The following is a 24,500-nucleotide window of genomic DNA, read 5'->3' on the forward strand; positions in this document are numbered from 1 at the left end:
TGGTAAAGAATCTGCCTGCAGAGCTGGAAACCTGGGTTCGATCCCTGGGTTGGGAAGATCCCCTGGAGAAGGGAAAGACTACCCACTCCAGTATTCTGGCCTGGAGAATTCCATTGACTGCAACAAAGAGCAGTCCCTGCTTGCCACAGCTAGAGAAAGCTGGTGCGCAGCAATGAAGACCCAGCATAGCCAAAAACAAAATAAATAAGTATTTTTAAAAGACAAAATAAATGATGTTAAGGGACAGAGTTAAGCAAGTAAGCTACCTAAGTGTGAGACTGTATTTAGCATCCCATTGGCTGCTTTAGGAGCAGATAAACAGGTAAAGCTGATAAAACATGTTCAGTATTCATTAGTACTGTTTCTACCTCGAAAATATGTAAATATAACTTCTATATTTAAAATGTTCAATAAATATTTAAAATAAATAACCAACAAGGACCTATGTATAGCACAGGGGACTCAGCTCAATATTCTGTAATACTTGTAAGGGTATAACTGAATCATGTGGCTGTACACCTGAAACTAGCATCTCATTTTTAATCAACTATGAAAAGAAAGTGAAAGTGTTAGTCTCTCAGTCACATTCAAGTCTTTGTGACCCCATGGACTGTAGCCCATCGGGCTAATCAGTCCATGGAATTCTCCAGGCAAGAATACTGGAGTGGGTAGCCATTCCCTTCTCTAGGGGAGCCTCTCAACCCAGGGATCAAACCCATGTCTCCTGCATTGCAGGTGGATTCTTTACCATCTGAACCACCAGGGAAGCCCTTTAGTTTAATCAACTATACTCCAATATAAAATCAAAAAATTTTTAAAGTACATAAAAATAAACTTTTATCTAATAATAAAATTTTCAGATATAATAAATAGGAAACCTTTTTTAAGTATAAAAACTGAAAATACAATGGCAATGCTCATATTTTAATGGGGTATTAATAAAGGGATAGTACAAGGGATTTATTATGCTATTTCTTACACATGTTCTTTTAGATCAATACAGTATTTAACTGCAATGCAGAAGACCCAGGTTTGATCCCTGGGTCGGGAAGATCCCCGGGAGAAGGGAACAACTACCCACTCCAGTATCCTTGCCTGGAGAATCCCATGGATAGAGGAGCCTGGCGGGCTACAGTCTACGGGGTTGCAAAGAGTCGGACATGACTGAGTGACTAAACACACTATATATGCACTTGTATTACAAATATTTTTAAACAAATCATATGTGAAAAAATATGTATGTATAAAACATTTTTTTTTAATGACTATGATATTCTAATACTTGGCTCTATCTTAGATGTTGGAATTCTGTATTTGAGCTTCAACAGCTACTTGGTGCCTGCTAATAATGTTTATTAGAAAGCCCCAAACCACAGACCAGTTAGCAAGGTACTGAAACAACACAACTTTGAAGGTAGGAATAAATTTGAGGCGGAATATTCATCATTTTTGGCTGTGGAAGAGAAAACTTCTCTCATGTTATGACATATTCTGCAGTTAACTTATTCCTTTGGACTAAGAAAACAGGCTAGAAAAAAAAAAACATTTCTTAAACTGTGGGAAAAAATGCTCCAAGGAAAGCTCAATCCCTCTGTCTGTCTTCCACACCCGGTCCCCTCTCACCTATTAAGGACATCCCTCTAGGGATTCTCTCGTAAAGCTTCCCTCTCTACTAGATTACTTCCAACAGCAAACAATATTCTCTTAACTCTTTCACCTTAAAAAAAATAAAAAGTCCTCTCTTGACCTCATTTTCCTCTCCAATTACCATATTCATTTCCCTCCTTCTCTTTACAACTTTTCAAAAGAACTGTCTGTACTCACTGGGTTTAGTATTATCTCCTCTAATTTGCTTTCTTTTTTTTCATGATTAAGAAGTTGAATATTTTATTATTGTTTATTCTCCTGCAAGGCTGTTGCTTCACTGTATAAAAAATAGCACCAGCAAACACAGTATATTGCAAAATTAAGATAGTAATATTCTTCACTGGACACTATACAACTAACAAACTTCTCCACTGGCAGTTATTTCTAGTGGGAAGATAATCTTGACCCAAATCCAAGGATAGCTGTAAGCAAGTTACAATGTCATATAAGGTTAAGATAACCATGTTATCCTTGACTTACATAATTTTTGTAATTAGTTTTACCAGAGATAATTTCAGGAATTCTGAATATTATAACTGGAGCCTAGCCTAAAAACCACAGGATGCTGTGGAAAAAGATGCACAGTGTTTATCTGAAATCATTCGAAAGTTAAAGGGTATTTTCTTCAGGAAACATTGTTACAAGTAGTTTCTTTTACTAAAAGTTGCTTTTTAAATATCTATCCACCACGAATTTAAGACAACTATGCTAGATTAAGTTGTTTCAAAGTAGTTTATTTAGGGGTTCCATTTTCATTCAATAGATTTTATGTATTTCTCATATGCTTCTTCACTTATTAGTTCATCTAGTTCTGAAGGGTTACTGAATGTCATCTTGATCAGCCAACCATCTTCATAACAAGACTTGTTGACAAGTCCTGGATTTTCTGCTAGAGCCTTATTAATTTCAGTTACTTCTCCTGATAGGGGAAAAGAGAGTTCACTAGCAGCTTTCACACTTTCCAAAGCACCAAACTCCTCTTGTTTGTTCAACTTTGTCCCAACTTTAGGCAGACTACAGTAAACAACATCTCCCAAAGCTTCCTGTGCAAAATTGCTGATTCCCACTGTTCCAACACCATTTTCTGTTGTTACCCATTCGTGTTTTTCTGTGAATTTCCGCACCGACAGCAGAGCAGGGCCGGTGCGCAGCGCCCGGACGGCACCCGCTCACAGTCCCCAGGGCCGCGGCGAGCGGGGCGTGCTGGGTGGGAAGATGGCACGCAGGCTGCCGACCGCGGCCCGCACGCTCCGCACCGCGCACAGCGTCATGTTCGCACGGGTGCAGAGGGTCTCCACGGGGCACCTAGAGCACCCTGGCCGGCGGGGGCGGGGCGGGGCGGTCCCCTCTAATTTGCTTTTGAATTTACTAAAATCAGGCTTTAATTGAGGGGGGAAAAAAAAGGACCTGTAAGGTCCTGTAAAGGTCAAAGGACCTCTAGCAAGCTAAACCTGATCATCAGCTGAGCCTAAGTCCTAACCTTACTTGATCCATCACCATCATTTGACACAAGTGATCTTGCTCTCTTCTTTGAAACATTCTTCTCTTAGCATGCAGAACATCACAGCTCTCTGAGTCTCCTTCCACACCTTCTCCCTTGGTAATTCTACTTAATATCATGATTATAAATATCATACATATGCTGAAGAATCTCAATGCTTCAGTCCAGGTTTATCTCATCTAAATGCCAGGCCAGCATTTACAACTATTTTCAAAACATCCCCACTTCATCAGACATCTCAAACTTAGTGTGTCCCAAACCAGCTCCTGACTGCCCACAAACCTGCCATTTATTTCAGTAGATAGCCATTGTCTAGCTCAGGCCAAAAGCCTCCATCCACATCAACCTTGGCACCTGTCTCTCAAATCTAATGAATTCATCAGCAAAACCTCTCAGCTCTTCAAAATATATATACACTGCTACCAGTCCAAGCCACCATCTTTTGCCTATAATCTTGGAAAAACCTAATCATTTTGTTGTTCAGTGGCTAAGCCGTGTCCAACTCTTGCAATGCCATGGACTATAGCCCGCCAGGCTCCTCTGTCCATGGGATTTCTCAAGCAAGAATACTGGAGTGGGTTGCCATTTCCTTCTCCAGGGAATCTTTCTGACCCAGGGATCAAACCTACCTCTCCTGCATTGCAGGTAGTCTCCTACATTTCAGGCAGATTCTTTACTGCAGAGCCACCAGGGAAGACCAAGAAAAACCTAATAACTTTTCTACAATCTCCCAGTTCCTTTTCGAAGACTCAATCCAGGCTAAAGTGTACACCAAACCTGAAATTCTTAACTTTCCAATTAAGATCCATCAGACTATTGCATAAGGAACAGCAGCTTCACCTGAACACAGGGTTGAACTGAGCATGTCATTATCTTTAAAGATTCTTCCAGTCTTAAAAATTCTGAGTGATTTGTTAATTCTGCATGGTGTATACATGAAAGTGGACTATACTAGTCTCTGTACTTTCTGATATTATTTTTTTTGCTAGACATTAATTTAAATAAAAACTTGTATCTTGGTCCCCTACTACAGTATTCATGGTCTGAGTTCTCCCCAGAATACCTCCTTGTAACTCAATCCTCTAGTACCTATTAAATCACAATTGTCATATCCCTTAACAGATAAAAGTGGGAGACTATTACTTAATGCTTATTATTAGCCCATCTTGTCCCTCAAATGACAGACTATAATTATAGTTGTGGGATATCATCTGTATATCCCTAACAACTGTAGTCAGGAAAAGAAAGCTGCTGAGAAATTCACAGTGTATTTAAAACACAATATCCATATAAATGAAAGAAATTCCTCTGCCACACACTGAAAAGTAACTTTAATTTATAGCTTTCGAAAAGTAAAATCACTCAGCCATGACAAAATACAATCCCTTAAAAGAATTCTCCCTGCATTATAATACTCAATGCCTGCGACATTTTTTTAATTTAATTTTTCTTGGAGTATAGTTGCCTTACAATGTCGTGTTAGTTTCTACTGTTCAAAGTGAATGAACTATTCGTATACATGTATCTCCTCTTTTTTGGATTTCTTTCCCGTTTAGGTCACCACAGAGCACCGAGTAGAGTTCCCTGTGCTGTATAGCAGGTTCTCACTAGTCATCTGTTTTATACACAGTATCAGTAGTGTGAATATGTCAATCCCAATCTCCCAGTTCTTCCCAACACCCTCCTTTACCCCCTTGGTGTCCATATGTTTGTTCTCGACGTCTATGTCTCTGTTTCTGTTTTGCAAATAAGATCATCTATACCATGCCTATTACTTTTTAATGACATTTTTTGCTTTGAATATGGAACTACATAAATTTGCTGTTGTTGCTGTTCAGTCACTAAATCATGTCTGACTCTTCGCAACTCCATGGACTGCAGAACACCAAGCTCCCCTGTTCTCTACTACCTCCTGGAGTTTGCTCAAATTCACGTCCATTGGGACGGTGATGCTATCTAACCATCTCATCCTCTACAGCCCCCTTCTCTGCCTTCAGTCTTACATTCAGCAAGCCAAAATACAGGTGAATTTTCTTTTTCACACAGAGGAAAACATACTACTTTATACTAATATTACCTATACTAAATGTGACCTTCCGATATTATACAAAGTACCTAAATTCAATGATAACGTTAATGGCAAAGGAAACCCTTCTGTTGGTTTTTTTTCCTACTGCTTTGATTAGACTGTTACTCTTCATATTAATGGAAGGAAAAATAGGAAAAAGGTTGAAATCAAGCAAAAAACCTTCTATTTCAGTATCAACAGGTTTATGTCTTAATTTACCTTTCGTCAATAAGGTCACTAAAATTGTTAAAATACAGACAATTCAGTTAATCATTAATTCAACCTGCTAAAAGGAGCACTGAGCCGTCAGGAGTGATTATATGCCCACACATACATGAACTTATACACCAGAGTATGAAAAGCTAACATTGCAAAGACTGTAGAAAGATGCTGGAGCTTGTTGGAATATCTGACCTTATCTTCTCCAATAGCAGCCTGGAAAGTAACAAAATATAAGCAAATATGATGAACTATCACTAGAAACACTAGCCTCTACACAACTTACCTAAAGTCTTGGCATTTGCTAGGAGAGCTTCTTCGTAAGACAGAATATAATAAAGCACCAAGAGCTGTGCTGTGATACTGAAACGCTGATTAAGGCGGATGTTGTCACCCTGGAGGTAATATTATAAACAATACTGTTAAATTTCATGAGTGCTTTTTTTCACCTTTGGCCACAAGAGGCAGTATGTGGGATCTTAGTTCTCCAACCAGGAGAACCCCTGCCCCCTGCATTGGCAGCACAGAGTCTAAGCCACTGGACCACCAGGGAAGCTCCAATGAGTACTTTTTGATAGTAAAAGCACTCAAAATTGATTATTCGGTGTTGCTACTCCCAAGCTTAAAGAAACTGGGAGAAATTATTGCTGTCTTCACATTAAACTCAAATTGACAATGTGAAGTTTAAGTTAAATTTGAGATGGCTTGAGAGATAAAATCAACATGCTTAACAGTCTTTAAACTTTCCTGGTGGCTCAGACTGTAAAGTGTCTGCCTACAATGCGGGAGACCTGGTTTCAATTCTTGGGTCGGGAAGATCCCCTGGAGAAGGAAATGGAAACCCATTCCATCACTCTTGCCTGAAAAATCCCATGAATGGAGGAGCCTTGTAGGCTATAGTCCATGGAGTCACAAAGAGTTGGACACGACTGAGCGACCTCACAGTTTTTAAGACAGGGCTGCTTCTGAAAAAAGTTTACATTTACAGGAATCTCAAGTATTATCTGAAATTACCATGAAGAAAATAATTCCTAAAAAAAAGATAGTGTACATTTAAGTATATTTGGAGAAAAAAAGATTTACTCCAAATTTTCCAAAAATAATCTAGGTATATCTTAAATTCTCAGGAAGCTAGTTTATTTATTTATTTATTTATTTTTAGGAAGCTAGTTTAATGTGTTGAAATGTCACATAATCCTGTGTTAAACATACAACCTCCAAGACATTCCTTAAACTTTAAAATGGAGATTTTTAAAAGAATTCTTCAAAAAAGTGCCTAATCAACAAACTACATGGAATACCATTTTTTAATATTCATAAGTGATCTAAAGAACTGAATACCATTTTAAATTCAGAACCACCTAGAAGTGGTTCTCCTCTAATAATCTGGGGAAAAATGTGGAGTAAGTGTGAAGAATAAAAGAAAAATGAACTAATAAATGTTAAAAAAAACAACAACACTATTTTACCCCAGTGACTCCTTCGAAAATATTGAGTATCTCCTGTTCTGTGACTGGCTGATTTGTGGCTTCTGGATTAGATTTAGATGCAGGAGTAAGTATAGAATTTATGTACACGTCAATCAGAGGAAGTAACTGAGGATGGAGTGGAATGGAGGTTTCACAGAGCTGTCTATAAATCCAGTCCTAGAAAAGAAGGTGACAAGTACTAAATTATGGCAATAAGAAAAAGCAAGCAAAATTTTACAAGCACATATAATTTTACATAATTTATGAAAAAGTAAAACTATTAACTTTTAGCAGTTGCTAAATAATATCATCCAGTTTCATAATTGCCTTTGATTTAAAAATGGAAACAATTTTTCTTTCCTAAAATTGAGAATATTGTTCCATGGAAGATAAACCTAAAAATGACAGCTTGAGTTTAGAGTTTGGACTTCAGGTTTTTAATCTATTGGTTTTTAAGTAGTGGGAAAAACACCATCAAGTCCCTTTTATATCTATATTTAGAGCACCATATATGCTGCTGTAAAAGACCCCACAGCAGAAAGGCATTTAGGGAAAGGAATAGTTTCTCACAACAAGCCTCAGACAGATTAAGAAGGTGGCTTTGACAACCACATATGAGAGATTAACTATCTGCACAAATACAGGCCAAGAAGAAACACTGGGGGTGCATTTGGACCCTTAATTCTTCTCTACTTCACTTGCAAAAAATATAAAAAGCAGAAGATACAATCAAGATGGAAAATAACTTCACTACATCATAAAAACAAGGACAATCAAATGTGATATAGCAATGCATATGTTGTTCAGGGTTCTTTATAAATAAAATAGCCTCTTAGAAAGGGTTCAAACAAATTTTTTTCTGTTTTAACCTCCTATGGGTTAAGCTTTTTCTTTAGAGGACCTGTTTGCTATAGCCAACTATATAACAAATTGAAAACATATCAAAATATGTGCAAGGTTAATATTAGAAGTCCTTGTGACAAATGGATTACAAATACTGGTCATGGCTAACCAGCAACCTTCTAAGTTTGGTAAACAAAACCAAGTATAAAGAATGGCAATTTCTTACTAAAGTTTAATGAAATTGCTAAATATCATCAAGAATTTAAAAGGAATTAGTACTATTGTACATTATAACTGAACAGCTATACTGTTTTAAAAATCTGAAATTAAGAGCCTAATTACCATAACTATGTAAGTGATGAGTAACTAAAAACATTTCACATACAAAATCCACAGTAAAGGTCTGCAAACTCAAAGAGAACTGGGAAAAAAGCATTAACTCAGATTTTAGCTTGAAGAATAAATGTAAGATCATACTTTTATTGATACTTTGTGTTTGGTGAAGGAACGACTCCTCAGAAGCTGGTAAATGCAATGAATAGGCAAAAATCCAGTAATATTGGCACTCAGGTTGCTGGTGACAGGGACTCGAACTGCATGAGCTGTGACAACCTAAAAGGGAAAAATAATAGCAATACATATGACAGAATCAGATACAAAATTATTATGAAAGAGAGAGAAGTAGCCAGGTGGACTGTCAATACTAATGTGGTCCTTTGGCGGGAGTGACAAAAACCAATCATGACATGACTTAATTATTTTGAGTGATGAGGTGGCATCACACATATGGGAATTTGTAAAGTTCTCTACTTTTTAAAAATTTACTTCTAAACACAGATACATTGCCAGGGGTTAGAGTAAAGTTAAAAAATATGCAAAATTTGGAATCATAAAATCTGGGCTCAATGACTATAATATATAAAACAGATAAACAACAAGGATTTACCATATAGCACAGAGAACTACATTTAATATATTATAATAAACTATAATAGAAAAGAATCTTAAAAGAGAGAGGGGACATATGTATACATATGGCTGATTCATGTTGATGTTTGGCAGAAACCAACACAATTCTGTAATTATCCTTCAATTAAAAAATAAATAAGTAAGAATACAAATATATATATACACATACATATGTATAACCAAATCACTTTGTTGTATATCTGAAACTAACATAATATTGTAGATCATCTATAGTTTAATTTTTTTTTAAAAAAAGGAAAAAAAAGAATAGTTTCCATCATTGAAAAAATAAAATATTATTAGTATTACCCATGGACAAAAGTGCTGAGACCAAATAAGAACAAGTCAATACAAGAATAAGGAATTTAGACTCTAGCCTATAACCTAGTTAGACATGGCACCTTACAGCTAAAAGGTTTAAACAGATCTCTGTTATTTTTCTCCTAACAATCCCAATTGTCAGTGAACTTCCCTGCTAGCTCAGACGGTAAAGAATCTGCCTTCAATGAAGGAGATCAGATTTGATCCCTGGATCAGAAAGATTGCTCTGGAGAAGAGAATGGCTACTCATTCTAGTATTCTTGCCTGGAGAATTCCATGGACAGAGAAGCCTGATAGGCTGCAGCGCATGGGTTGGCAGAGTTGGATATGACTGAGCCCCTAACACTTTGACCCCATGTGAGACCCCCGTCAACAGCATCTAAGACTACATTCTTAGGTATCTACTCAAAGTCTCCAAAATAAGCAAATTTACTTAGCACATGCTTTTCTATGTAGTAAATAGCTTTGAAAACAAATTTGAAATAGGATTTTTCTTTACAGAAGTTTCAAAGATTAAATAAATCATCATTGGAAACTAAAAAGGAATATAAAGACTATGTTATTCTCTTAAACTGAAACATACACAAGTTTTCTCACAAGGAATGTTATAAAATATAGTTAAAGAAGTACCTAAGATAATAGTTAAAACAAGTACCTGCTCAGTAAAAATTTCCTGTGTGAAGACAGTCTTCATCCTGCTCAAGGAGCTTGGCTTAATTACAATCTAAAACAACCAAAACACAACACTGTAAAGCGATTATATTCCAATAAAAAACAAGAAAAGAAAGGCTCTTTTCTACAAAAAATAAAATAAAATAAAATAAACAAAGCAACCAAAAGATTTCAACAGCAGGTGAAAATAAAATATATGAAGCACAATTTGACTTAATATATAAAATTAACATTCAAATACTCTGTTTCAGAAGTAGCTTCTCAAACCTAACACTAAAATGTATTTTTCCTCAGGAACCAAATATGAAAGTACTTAGTGGGACTTCCCTTATGATCCAGTGGCTAGACTCTGAGCTCCCAATGCAAGGGGCCCAGGTTCAATCTCTCATTAGGAAACTAGATCCCGCATACCATAAGATATGTACAGCCAAATAAATAAAAAAAATTTTTAAGTACTCAGTAAACATATTATTATTGCATTTTAAGTCAGTGGGAAGAAGTGGATTATTTAATAAATGGAGGTGGAGGCTAGCTCTCTTTCTAGATAATACAAATAAAGATTTGCATATGACATCATACCCCATATTAACTCCACATGTATTAAAGATTTAAATGTAAAACATAAGGCCACAAAAACACTAGAAGAAAATATAGGTGACCATTTCTATTAACCTGAGGAAAGAAAGGCACTTCTAAGCATAATAACAAAATAAGAACCACAAAAGAAATACTTAATATATTACACACATAGAAAATAATTTTCACATGGCAGAAAAGACTGGGAAAAATCCTCTGCAACATATTATACTTCTCCATCTTTAAGACAATAAGGATTATAATATGCACCACTGATTTAATAGTAGCTTTTCACGTAAATAAAGAAGGGCAAACACTATCACACTAACATTATGCATCAACTATAAAATGAATCCAAGTTTCAATATATGGTAAAATACATGTCTTGAATCAATGAAATATGATATACAACGCATAACAGCATATCATTTATATATAAAGAGCACTTCTGAATCAGTAAAAGGAAAAATAAATCAATAAAAATCCCTATAGAAAAACTGGGACATCAATGTGTATATATATATATATATATATATATATATATATATATATACAGTCGTCTCTGACTGTTTGTAACCCCATGGACTGTAGCCTACCAGGCTCCTCAGTCCATGGAATTTTCCAGGCGAGAGTACTGGAGTGGGTTGCCATTTCCTTCTCCAGAGGATCTTCCCAACCTAGGGATTGAACCCGGGTCTCCCGCATTGCAGGCAGAGGCTTTACTGTCTGAGCCACCAGGGAAGCCCTTACTTAGTACTGCTTTCTATAACTTTATCTTAAGGAAGGAATCCAAAAGGTGTTTGAAAATATACATGTATGGATGCCTGTGTGTATATTTACATACATAGGATATTCATCTAAGCATTATTCAGAAATTAGAAAAATCTACATGGCAAATAAAGGAATCATTAAAAATGTCACAATCAGCCCACACAATAACTACAATGCAGCCACTGAAAATTATGTTGTATTAGAATATTTATTGATATGAGGAAGTGCTCATTATATATTGGTAAGTTCATTAAAACCACTATATATATATATATCAATTTAAAGAACGAACAGATACCAGACTATTAATAGTACTTGATATCTCTGAACATGGAATTATATCTTTCCCTTCTTTACTATGTTTTCTACATAGAACATCTATTATTCTTGTAAATAATGTTTACATAATGTATTTTTTTAGAGAGCTCCTGATAAAGTTTCACACTATTGAAAACTAAAATTACTTCAAAATAAAAACAACCTATTTGCTTAACATTACAAGAAAATGTCCAGCTTAGAAACATCTTCTTTAGAAAGAAGATAAGAGGAAATTACCTTCATTCCCAAAGTGGAACAGACCAAGTCAATGATAGCACTGAGCTGGTTGCTATGAAAGTACATAGCGACCAATAATAACATCTCTCCAAAAGAAGCAGAGACGCCTGAAGTACTGTTGAAACAGAAAAGAAAATGTGAATTTCCAAAGGAAGGATAAGAAAACTCACTCAGCTATCTGATACAAATGAAATCATCTTACCTTTCAAAGTAAGCCTCTTCTTTGATCATCCAGCTTAGCCACACTACCATCAGCTGCTCCTGTTCAGGAGTACTGTTAATATAGAAAATATATCAGAAGTCACTGGTCTAAATCAGATATACTAGCATAAGAATAAAAAAGCATTCTGGAATTATCTTTGGTGGAAATTATTTTTTCCTCAAATTAATTGCTTATTGAATTGGCCATTAAATATCATTGAGATATGTAGTAGTTCTAGAGAAGAACAGAGAAACATAAATTTTCTCCATTATTAATGGACAGCCAAACCCTCTTAAAGTCTCAGTTACTACTTTTGCAGGTTGGAGAGGATAAACTTCCTCACATTCTGTAGAAAAACAAAGGTTCCTTGGGATTAAAATGTTAGAAGAACGTATATACTAACAGCCAATACTTATTTCCTATAGAAAAAATCCATAGTGTTGAAACTTAATCATTAAAAACTCACAAACTGAGTACGAGGACAGAAGCCAGACCAACTTTTACCTGGGAAATGAAATTTAGTTTGTAGAGGCATTTTGAGCAGAACTCAATATTAGAGGGAAATAAGTGATCATTATTCGAAAAAGTAAAAAGAGACAGCCAGGGGCTAACCATATATGAAGAACGGTTACAGAAATACATGAACACTGACTTGTTTCAAGCAAATTCCTAGGTTTAGGTTGAAATGTACACGTCAATTTTGATCTGTAATAGTAATTTCCATTGATCCTCTTCTACTTCACTGCAGTATAAACAGGAAAAATAAAAACCAACCACAAAGCCTGATACCCAACACTAAGAAAATTAAAAAGGTCATGCTCAACCATACATATATTACTCCACTTATACAAGACAATGTTATGTAGTAGAAAGATTACAGCCTTTAGAGTCTGCCAGACCTGAGTGGGAATCTCATGTCTGCCAATTACTGTTAGAGTGACCTTGAACAAGACATTTAAATAATCTTCTTGTACTTTAGCTCTCCTACCTACAAAATATAAAGTAAATATTTATATTTTAGGTAATGTATAAGTGTATAACTTTATATATAAAGTATATAACTTAGGTATTATATAAGTGTATATAACTTTATATATAAAGTATATAAAGTGTCTAACTTTATATATAAAGTATATAACTTTAGGTAATATATAAGTGTATAACTGAATCACTCTGCTGTATACCAGCAACTAACACAACACAGTAAACTGACTATACTTCAGTAAAATAAACTTTTTAAAAAAATGTTGTTTATTTATTTGGCCACAGAGGATCTTAGTTGTGGCATGTGGGATCTAGTTCCCTGACCAGGGATCAAACCTGGGCCCCCTGCATTGGGAGCACAGAGTCTTAGCCACTGGACCACCAGGGAAGTCCCAAAAATAAACTTTTTAAAACAAGAAATTACTTCAGGTAAAGAGAAAACACTTCATTTCATGTACTTAGTTTCACACATTCCTAAAACACACCACTCAAATTACATTAAAGGGATTTTCTTAAAACACATAAATGCTCAGGATGATAATGAAGGACAATACCACAAAATATTGGAAAGCTGGAGCCAATAAGGAGGAGGAGTAGTAACTGACTTAGCAGACCAAGAAAGCAGAATACTAAACTGGCAGGAAGGAAAACCAACCTACCACTTACACCACAGAATCCCCAAAGGGCTCAGGAACTCGCACCTCCAAACAGTTTTGGGAGTAAGAATGAAGACAGAGACCAAATATAGCCAGTCTGGATAAGCAGTGGACCTCCAGATCAACCCTCCACTCTGCCGTCCCCCAGCAGAGAAGAAACAAGATTGATTCTCTGGAAAAGGGAAAAGAGGGTGTCTCTGAACTGATGGACAACCAGAGCTTTCTGCAGCGCCTTTTGGAAAGTAGAAGAATTAAGTGAACAGCTATAATGCAGGCTGAGATCTCCCAGCCCTTAACCCTCACTTTTTAACTTCGCTTATGGATTTCTTCTCAGGCCTTAGCTCTCAGGCAAAAAAACAGTCTTCTCCAAGACTCTGAAAAGCCCAAGAGCTTCTCATCTATGCATTCAGAAATTCTAATTTGCTTTTTAGTCTCCTAATCTTAAATATGAACAATTAAGCATTACTAAACCTCTGAGAAAAATAGACACCAAAAAATAGAAAAAGGCAGAAAAAAAGAAACTTAGAGAAAAGAAACAGTACAAATAAGACCCCTCCGATCATTATGGGTAATATCAGAGACCATGCCACCATGAAGCATAGACACTATAAAGAAGAAATAAGAAGAATAAAAATGAGCTCTTAGAAGTTAAAAATTAAATAGAAGATTGAGAAAAAAATCCTAAAAGGTAATATGAGTAGTATCTTTGTGAAGTGATTGAAATGTTCTAAAATTAGACTGTGGTAATGGCTGTACAACCTTGTAAATATACTAAAAACTATTAAATTGTACACTTTAAACTGGGTGAATTTTATGGTATGTACTCCAGTACTCTTGCCTGGAAAATCCCATGGACAGAGGAGCCTGGTAGGTTGCAGTCCATGGGGTCGCTGAGAGTCGGACACGACTGAGCGACTTCCCTTTCACTTTTCACTTTCACGCATTGGAGAAGGAAATGGCAACCCACTCCAGTGTTCTTGCCTGGAGAATCCCAGGGACGGGGGAGCCTGGTGGGCTTCCATCTATGGGGTCGCACAGAGTCGGACACGACTGAAGTGACTTAGCAGCAGTAGCAAACTGTCTCCTAAAGGAGATCAGTCCTGAGTGCTCATTGGAAGGTTTGATGTTGAAGCTGAAACTCCAATACTTTGGCCACCTGATGCGAAGAGCTGACTCATTTGAAAAGACCCCTGATGCTGGGAAAGACTGAAGGCAGGAGAAGGAGATGACAGAGGAAGGCAGGAGAAGGAGATGACAGAGGATGAGATGGTTGGATGGCATCACCGACTCAATGGACATGAGTTTGGGTGGGCTCCAGGAGTTGGTATTGGACAGGGAGGCCTGGCGCTTACGGGGTTGCAAAGAGTTGGACACGACTGAGCGACTGAACTGAACTGAAACTGTGTCTCAATAATGCTGTTTTTTAAAAAGCAGAACAAAACAAAGATAAGGAAAGTAAAAAAGAATAAGCAAATAAGATGATCACTACAGGAAGCCCAATATCAGAACAAGAGGAGGTTTCAGAGAAACCAATGTGAAAGACAAATCCGTTCACAGAAATTTCCTAGAACTGAGCAATGTGAGTTCCCAGGTTGAAAAGGTTAACTAAATACCTAGGAGAAAGGACAAAAACAGACCCATACAAAAGCACATCACCAAAAAATTCCAAAACCCTAGAAACAAAAAGTTAATCCTTAATGTTCCCATATTTTAAAAAAACAAGCCACAAAAAAGGACCAGGAATCAGAATGTTACCAGATTCCTCAATGGTAACACTGGAAGTTAGAAGACAATACAGCAAGACTTTCAAAATTCTCAAAGGAAATTATTTCCAACTTAGAACTCTATACCCCATCAAACTATCAACCAAGTGTTAAAGTAGAATAAAGACATTTTCAGAAATAGCCTAAATAATTTAATAATCTAAATAATCTAATTAATCTAAATAATTTTCCTCCTACATACCCAACTCTAAAGAAGCAAAATGAGGAAGCAAATGAAAAAAGATGGAGACATAAGATGCAGGAAATAAGAGACCCAACAAAGAAGAGTTAAAGCAAGTCCCCAGAATAATAGTGAAACACAATTCCAGGATGAGAGCTGTGTATCTGGTGCAGAGGCAACCAGTTCAGATGCAAGGGGGTCAAAAAGCTTCAGGACGGACTGCCTCAAGAAAATGAAACCAAAAGAGTAACTAATGAGCCCGAACATCTTGAGAGGAGGGTTAGATTGGCAGAGAGTTTGAAACTGCATTAATCTAAGTACATAAAACACCAAGCAAATGAAAAACAAAGAACAAAAGCAAACAGGACAATTCTTAATGGAAAAACAAGTTTTGCTAAAGAAAAGTAATCATCTACCGCTTGGCTGAGCTTCCAAGAGTGCAACTTAAACAATAAAGTACTGATCAAAGCAAAATAATAACAACTTATGTACAGGGAGAATGGAGAGATACAAAGGATACAGAGAAGGTTGAGGACAGAGAGAAGGAGAACTGATTTCTCATTCTCATAGTGGGACGTCAACAAATACTCCTAAAACAAAGCAATCAAGATGTAGCAAACACAAACATAGTAATAAAGATGTGGGAGTCAGAACCAGAAGAATCACCTACAAGAACTGAAAGAAGCTGCCCCTAGGGAAGTGAAAAACAGGGCAAAAGGGAATCAGGACTACCATTTGTCTCAAACCTTGAAGAGCTCCTTTGAATACCTTAAATATATGTATATGAAACTTTGACAAAGACAAACAAAAGAACTGGCATACAGGAGATGCTATTGACACCCTTCTATTAAATGATAATACCAATGTCCATACATAGATCACTTTTGCAGTAAGTTAATTAATTCTATATATTGTTTTAATAAATAAACAAAAGCAGACCTTGGGAAAATAGAATAAGTATACAGTTGGGTACCTGACAAGTGTAGAAAAGGCCAGCAGCATGCAAAAGGAGAGTGAAACGAAGCGAACCCCAGCCGGTGTCGCAGGAGGACGGCTTGTCATCAACTGCAGTAGTTGCTCAGCTTCTTCCTCAGTTGGTCTAAAAAAGGAATACACTATTAGGTTTTAGTTTTTTCAGTGGAGAGAAGGAAGAAGAGGGGACTTCTCAACAGTTCAACCTTTCAGATACAAATCCTAATCTTTGGAATGATACCTCACTATTTACAAAATCTTTAATATCTTAAGATGTCAAAAGCAAAGCTGTTGAGTTTGCAACCAGTGCTCTTCCTCAGACACAAATACAGGTAGTCCTCACTTTGCATGGTAGTGTGCGACCACAAAAATAACCATGCAAGCTGAAACTGCATCATGATCTTAGTGATCAGTGGGGAAAATTACAACCGTTCCATTACCTTTAAAATTTCTGTCAAGACATTACAAATTCTGTTGGTTATAATGCCTAAGGAAACTTTTTAAAACAGTTAAACTAATATTTATATAGCATTCTATAATTGAATATATTAGAAACATCAGGAATTCAAGTGTTGTCTTTATAAGATTTATCAAGAGCAGTTTAAACAGCCCTTGCCATTTTCTCGTTGTATAACTTATAGACTGAGCATCTTCTCTAGGCCTTGATGACTTATCATACCCTTCCCTTCGAAGTTTGGATCAGCTGTCAACATTTCATCCTGTGTACTCTCAGACATGAAATATCTGAGTTCCTATAATGCAAAGATTTTTGCCACCATCAGTCTTCTGGAGGTCTTCATCCTTTTGGTCCCAGTGACTTCCCTCAAGTTCACCTTCACGAAATTCATCTGGCTATCATACCTAGGGTCTCTCAAATGTCAACATTCTCAGTCAACTATTTCTTCTATTTATGTTTGGTTCAAATGTCACTTCTGCTGTTAACCCCTTTCTCTTTCTTTGCTACACTTTCATTTTTATTGGCCAATTACCTCTTTCAATTATTCAATTTTGCAAAATATCACATGGGTTTATTCACTGAGAGACGAGGAGGCAGCACTACTACCCAACTTTGCTGTCTGTTCATGAACTGAGTGATAGTTGTATATGGACCAGTTGCCAAAAGATTTTAAAAGAAATCCTATGATTGGTCACTAATCACAATGTGCCTCCACATAGTGACATGTGGCTTGAAAGTTTTCAGTAAACTTTGTACTTTGGTTAATGATAATAAATAAGAATTTGGTAAGTGACTCACAGCAACTGATACATTACTTGTTGAGGGAGCAGTGTTATTTGATTAAAGTATGTTAACTGAAACTCATATGTATTGGGGTCATGAAAAGTGAGGACTATATGTATAACAGTTGAGGACATTAATCAAAAAGATATAGTACTGTGTCTAAGAAATCTTGTGCTTAGTAATTACAGATCAACTTTGAACAATCTATGATCTCAGTTGTAAAAGGAAACAGGGCAGATTTACTTTGGCTAGTTGTATGGGTTACATAAAAGATCCCTCTCAATCATTCACACAGTCATGTCAAGCTGCGGGTAAGTCATAGGTTTCTTAAACTGCTCTGGCTCCTCCCATATTTATATAATTCTATTTACGATCAGACTAAAATAGATGCACACATCCCAACTAGGAAAGTTCTGCCTTGGGACTTTCTTCTTGACATAGGTCAACTAACTACCTGAGCCCAACAGAAAACCCAAATCCTCTGAATAAAGGGCCTATGGCTCACTTTCTTGGGATTAGAAACAAGAAAGTAAAATGACAAAAAGGTAAAAGATCAAATTATTGAATACTTGAGTCCAGCGATCCCCATCAAAGCACAGTACAGACGTAAGAGTGCACTGGCTTTCACAACATGCTCTTCTTTCAGCCCCGAATACACAGACACATTGGGCTCCAGCTCCACATCAGCTTCTTCCACAATGCGGGTACTTCTTACTGTGGGAAGAATGCCCATCAACTCCAGAAGAAGCTGCCTTCTCATTTGCCAAAGGACAGAACTACTGGTCTCTCTTTTTCTCTGTAGGAAATATGGACCACAAAAGGAAGAAAGCAAGGAGAACTTACTAAGTCAAAAGGAAGTTCAAACAAAACTCTCCAGTTAGACACCTGTAAATGATCCATTTGAAAGTGAAAGTCGCTCAGTCATGTCCGATTCTTTGCGACCCCATAGACTATACAGCCCATGGAATTCTCCAGCCCAGAATATTGGACTGGGTAGCTTTTCCCTTCTCCAGGGGATATTCCCAACCAGGGACCGAACCCAGGTCTCCCGCACTGCAGGCGGATTCTTTACCAGCTGAGCCACAAGGGAAGCCCAAGAATCCTGGAGTGGGTAGCCTATCCCTTCTCCAGTGGATATTCCCAACCCATGAATTGAACCAGTGTCTCTTGCATTGCAGATGGGTTCTTTACCAATTGAGCTATCAGGGAAGCCCTGATCCATTTAAGGAGGCTGTCATAACTGCAGAATATCATTTTAATCCATTGAGCAAACTCACTGGTTCATTTGACAAATACTCTACTCACCCTTGGCTTCCCTCGTGGTTCAGACAATAAAGAATCTTCCTGCAATGCAGGAGACCCAGATTCAATCCTTGGGTCGGGAAGATACTGTGGAGAAGGGAATGGCTACCCACTCCAGTATTCTTGCCTGGGAAACCCTTGAACAGAGGCCTGGCAGGCTACAGTCCATGGGGTTACAAAAAGTCAGACACAACTGATCAACTAACACTAATACTATTCACCCTAATTTGGACAGGTTGTACAGAAAACACTAAATAAATGATGATTTGAAATGTAAAATATCATGTAAATGATGCTTCCAAACACATAAAGACTAGTGGAGTCTTAAGTACAAAGTGCTCAGATTTGGGGCTTGGATTTAAATCGACAGAAGGGCTTGTATTTAAACAACAGCCCTGCTATTAACTATGTACGTTTAGATACATAAGTTAACCTCTCTCAGCCCCAATTTCCTTAAATGAGAAGGAAACTGATATTTTATTAATAATATTTAATTCCCAGGACTGCTGGAATTAGGAGTTTACAAGCCTGTCACCCCCACAGCTCTTCAGGCAGGGACAACATCTAGTCATCTCATACTCAGGAGGGCCTGACTTATGCCTGGCATACAGCAAGCACTCAATATCTGTTAGATGAATGAACTAACAAAGATGATAAATATGAAAGCATTTCTAAACCACAAAGGGCTAGGGAAAAGTTGTTATTTTTAGAGTTTCAGAGTAAAATATGGTAAAATTTGTTTTAATAACAATGTTAGACACAAAGAACAATTATAAACAAGAGGCTTATACCAACAGCTTAGCACAGTGCCTGAAATATACAAGGTACACAAAAAATGTCAACCTCTGGCAAAATTTAAAATTAGTTTTCAAATGGATTATAAATAAAGAAGAACTTGGATAAAGAAAAGTATAGTGAATTAATGGCATAAAAAAACAGACTGTAGAAGGATCTAAGCAATATATCTGCTACTGTGAAGTTCACAGACCTCAACAAGTTAGAAACCTTTCTGCATTAGTTCCTATGTAGGGACAGAACTCTATTCACAGTTATCATGAGATGTTTTCCAAAAAGCACAATATTTTGCAAGTTAAAAACTCTTGTAAAATATATATTCATCAATAAAGGGATACATGTAGTCGATACACACAATAAAATATTAGGCTTAGAAAGGAAGGAAATTCTGACACTTGCCATAACATGCATGAACCCTGAACACATTGTGCCAAGTAAAAAGAAGCCAAACGCAAAATGAGAAATATTGTATGATTCCACGTTCACGAGGTACCTAGAATGGGCAAATTCATAGACACAGAAAGTAGAAGAGAGATTACCCAACACTGGGAGGAAGGGGGAATGGGAAGTTATTGCTTAATTGGTAGAGAGTTTCTATCAGATGATGAAAGAGTTCTGAAAATGAACAGTGGTGATGGCTGCAGAATACAGTAAATGTAATTAGTGCCACTGAACTGTGCACTCAGACAAGGATTCAAATGGTAAGTTTTATGTTATATATATTTTACCACAATAATTTACATATGTGTGTGTATATATATGAACCATAGACTACAATAACAACTTATGGTGATGATTTAATATAGTTCTCGTGTGTCTGACCCAGAAACCTGGAGATGACCAATACTTCCAGGGGGTCCAAAAAGTCAGAATATCTCAACATTATAGACCTTTTTTACTCATTTTCCCACAAGTATATAGTGCAGCTTTTCTGAAGGCTTCTATTAAGCCAGACGTTAAAGAGATTTGCAACAAAGTACAATGATATCACTCTTCTCGGTAAATTTTTCTTTTGCAAAAAAATTAATTTTCTATTAAAAAAATGTCACATTTAATAAGATTAGGATTATTTTAAAGTAAATTAAATAAATATTTCAAAAATTTCAGTTTTCCTTTCTAGTATGGTAAATATCAACAGATAACGGCCAACACAAAAGCGCTTTGTGTCCTCAATGATTTATTGTAAAATCTCAGGAAGTCCTGAGACTTAAGAAGTCTGAGAGCCACTGGCCTAATGACATCATTCTAAAAGTGTTTCTTCCTCCTTTACTAACTACTAACATAGCTTGATCCTTGGCCTAAACACATATTTCTCCCTCACCTGCTGTCCATTTCGGATAAAAGTTCCAAACCAGGTCCGGACTTTCGCATTTGTTCCAAGAAGCAAACCACTAACAAAACAAACCAAGTCACTCACTCCATCTTCACTAGCTTCATTTTTAGTATGATCCAATGTCAAAGCCACTCCGAGACCTGGCAAGTGACATTCTTCCACCTAACAAAGCAAAGAAAACAAATTGAACTCAGTATCATAAGGAGAAGGGCCAGGATTATCCAGAATCTGAAGCATCTAAAGTTTAGGGGAAGACATAGCACAAAGCACAAAAATCTAGAGAAAATAATATATCCAGTATATAATTCCAAATCTCTGCAAGATTCAAAAAAAGGTCCTGAAAGAAAAAAAAAAGTTCCTGATCCTAATATAAAGGCTTTGGTCTCATAAAAATAGTAAGATCTCTTACCACCATGCCTCGGACCTTCAGGGCCTGAGAAGGATTCATTTTACATAAGAAGCGTAAAGCATCCGTCCTCCGCCTTCCTCCAAGACTCTCTTCATCTTGTCGTTCTCCGTTTTTGATCAGGCCCCTACAAACTGAACATTTAGTAGCCTCTGTTACTTTAAGCTTTTTAAGTAAGATGTCAGAATCAATGTTTTCAGCCTTGACAATCATTCATTTACACAGATTAGATATTACAGAAGAAAAGGATCAGGAAACTTGAAAGCATAGCAATAGAAACTGGTTGAAATCCAGCAGAGTGAGAAGAGACTCAAAAAATGAAGTGATCCATGGAACATCAAGTAGTTCTACATACTTGTAATCAGAGTCTCAGAAAGAGAAAAAGAATGAAAGACAAACATATATTTGAAGAAATTTTTCCAAATTTGATGAAAACTATAAACCTAGAAAATCGGTGAAACCCAAGCAGGAGAAACACTAAATCATAACACGATATATCATAATCCAATCTCTGAAAACCAGTGATGAAGAAATAATCTTAAAAGCAGCCAGAAAGGATAAAAAAATGAATAAATAAAAGTAGCTAGAGAGAAAAAAGAAATATACAGAGGAACAGAGATAAAAATGACCACAGCCAAGAGAATAATAACATCTTTAAAGAGCTAACAGAAAATGTCAACCTAAACCTTCATGGAATAGTCAGTAAATCTCTTAGAAACAAAAAGAAAATAATATTAATACTTCCATTTTACAAGTAAGAAGTTAAGTACCTTGATGGAGATCACACAAAGAGTGAGTCACAAAGCCAGAGATTATGAACCCCAGATCTAGCGCTTTTTTCTCCTTGACTCTCAAGTCGCAAAACATCTTGCTCAATAAATGTAATTTTTATATCACTCAGACCCAAACCACAATCTTCAGCTACTAGCAGTTTGAAATACAGGTGAAAATTTTAGTTGATTTTTTGCAATTTCTACCCTATACTTTTCTGCAAGCTGACAGCAATAAGGCTAAAATACGGAAGTCTGATTGCTGGTATTTCTGATCCATATATCTCATGTTGCCCTCTGGCTATTTCACAGTTAAATATCCTCTCCCCTTTGTTCAATGAACACAGAAATTATAGCTTCTATGTCTTTAATATTTTTTACTTCCCTATTATAGCACTTGTGACGAATGCAAAAAAAAAAAAAAAATGCTGCATACTCATTGTATTTACATCTGTAATTTCCAAACAATTTTGAATTCTCTAAATTCAGTATTTCTACAATTGTTTATTGTTTAGTGACTAAGTTGTGCCCGACTCTTTGCAACCCTGTGTACTGCCAGGCTCCTCTGTCCATGGGATTTTCCAGGCAAGAATACTGGAGTGGGTTGCCATTTCATTCGCCAGGGGATCTTCCCAACCCAGGGATCAAACCTGCATCTCCTGCACTGGCAGGCAGATTCTTTACCACTGAGCCACCTGGAAAGCCCATTTCTACAGCATTCACTAATAAGTTTTCAAAAAATAAAATCTCAGATAAAACCTAATAAATGTTTCTTCTTAGCTCAAAAAATAGGTCCCACACATGCCCAAGCAAGTCTCTTCAATATCCCTTTTTGTTATTGCTATTGTTTTTATTTTCTTTTGTTTTTGGCCACGCTGCACAGCAAGTGAGATTGTGGTTCCCTGACCAGGGATCAAACCCACACCCTCTCCACTGGAAGCATGGAGTCTTAACCACTGGACCACCAGGGAAGTCCCCAATATTCCACTTTAAAATTGCATTTACCTTCATTAAAACTATCAGGAACATTGGCCACCAACAGACACAAGAACCAGGCACCATTTCTAACATGGAGCAAGGCTTCAGCTACATCAACTATAGGAAGCAGGGAAGGGAGCTCTATAAGAAAACAAAATCAGTGTTATTACTAAGGAGTGATATTTCATTGTATTATACATCAAACATCTTTGACATTTCACCAATGATATTTAAAAGCAAATAAATTAAGGTACTTTCTTTTCACAGTCTCGAGCTGACTTGTCCAGTAGGGCAGCCACTAGCCACATGTGATTATTTAAATTAAGCTAAAAGTAGTTCCGCCCCTCAGTCACACTTGCCACATTTCAAGTACTCCAAAACTACACGTGGCTAGTGGCTACTGTACGGAGCACAGAACACTGCCGCTGTGGTGGACGGTGTTAGTCAAAAAAGTTACTTTCATGAAAAGTTTCTCTGCATTTCTGTGTCTTCTAGCTTTTCATTCTGATCATGCACACTAGTTATAAAGAACCCAGAAAATACAAAAAGCACAAAGAATAAAAATAAAATCAGCTCTAATCCCATCACTCAAAGTTAGTAATTTGCAAGATCTGATTTTAATTCCCCTATGAGTATCACTGTACTTTTAACAAAACTAAGATTTTATTCTACTTACCATTTTGCCACCTGCTTTTTTCATTTAACATATATTGTGAACATTTTCCAAAATGATTAAAGTTCTTCAAATATACACCATTTTAATGGCAGCAGAGTATACTCTACTATGGAAATAATATAATTTATTTAATCATTGCACTACCATTAGTTCTTTTGACCTAAACTTTTAAGGTATATTCTTAATTAGGTGAACTTTCAAATAACACAATATTCCAGGTTAAGAAGTTACACAGTTATCGTTTAACAGGAACATTTAACAGCATCTGAAATATGTCTGAGCATTCATTACAGTACCTGCTTGTAAAATACAAAGTACATCTGCGGCTTCCTCCAAGTAGACTGGACTCTCAAATAGCTCAGATGATTTAAAAAAAAATTCTCCACTGGACTCAGATACCTTAAAAAGAAAGAAAGAAAAATGATGAGCTCTGTTAATTTCAGGTAATGAATTGGATCCCTTACTATGCTTGCAATTGTTTGTTGAGCTTACAGACCATGTCTCTTAATAGCCATTAATATACTGTAGAAGAATATGCAGGACTGGATGAATTTGTACCAAATTAACCACAATTAGTCAGTCACATTACTATTCCAGACATGCAATGTAAATCTTACTAATTTATTTCTAT

At 36.6% G+C, this 24,500-nt stretch overlaps 1 protein-coding gene, 1 non-coding gene and 1 pseudogene across 11 annotated transcripts in view; all 3 read right to left on the minus strand.

Annotated features, from left to right (window-relative positions):
- INTS2 (integrator complex subunit 2) overlaps positions 1–24,500 on the minus strand; it is a 56,558-nt gene that overhangs the window by 27,844 nt on the left and 4,214 nt on the right. For 8 of the 10 annotated variants that reach the window (XM_006065448.4, XM_006065450.4, XM_025281162.3 and 5 more), the window contains 13 exons: positions 24,166–24,268; positions 23,221–23,334; positions 21,449–21,579; positions 21,028–21,201; positions 18,179–18,405; positions 16,371–16,496; positions 11,814–11,885; positions 11,612–11,726; positions 9,693–9,761; positions 8,225–8,359; positions 6,905–7,081; positions 6,296–6,400; positions 5,722–5,830 (listed from right to left, as the gene is read on the minus strand). In XM_006065448.4, coding sequence (XP_006065510.4) covers positions 5,722–5,830; positions 6,296–6,400; positions 6,905–7,081; positions 8,225–8,359; positions 9,693–9,761; positions 11,612–11,726; positions 11,814–11,885; positions 16,371–16,496; positions 18,179–18,405; positions 21,028–21,201; positions 21,449–21,579; positions 23,221–23,334; positions 24,166–24,268 — 1,657 coding nt within the window. The remainder of the gene's footprint in view (positions 1–5,721; positions 5,831–6,295; positions 6,401–6,904; positions 7,082–8,224; positions 8,360–9,692; positions 9,762–11,611; positions 11,727–11,813; positions 11,886–16,370; positions 16,497–18,178; positions 18,406–21,027; positions 21,202–21,448; positions 21,580–23,220; positions 23,335–24,165; positions 24,269–24,500) is intronic. The other 2 variants (XM_044939605.2, XM_044939604.2) reach the window with 1 other exon arrangement.
- LOC112583801 lies at positions 1,147–4,788 on the minus strand (annotated as a pseudogene).
- TRNAG-CCC lies at positions 13,113–13,185 on the minus strand. Its single transcript has one exon. It is a non-coding gene; the product is annotated as a tRNA-Gly (tRNA).

The sequence above is a fragment of the Bubalus bubalis genome, chromosome 3 (genome assembly GCF_019923935.1).
Source record: "Bubalus bubalis isolate 160015118507 breed Murrah chromosome 3, NDDB_SH_1, whole genome shotgun sequence".
NCBI lineage: Eukaryota > Metazoa > Chordata > Mammalia > Artiodactyla > Bovidae > Bubalus > Bubalus bubalis.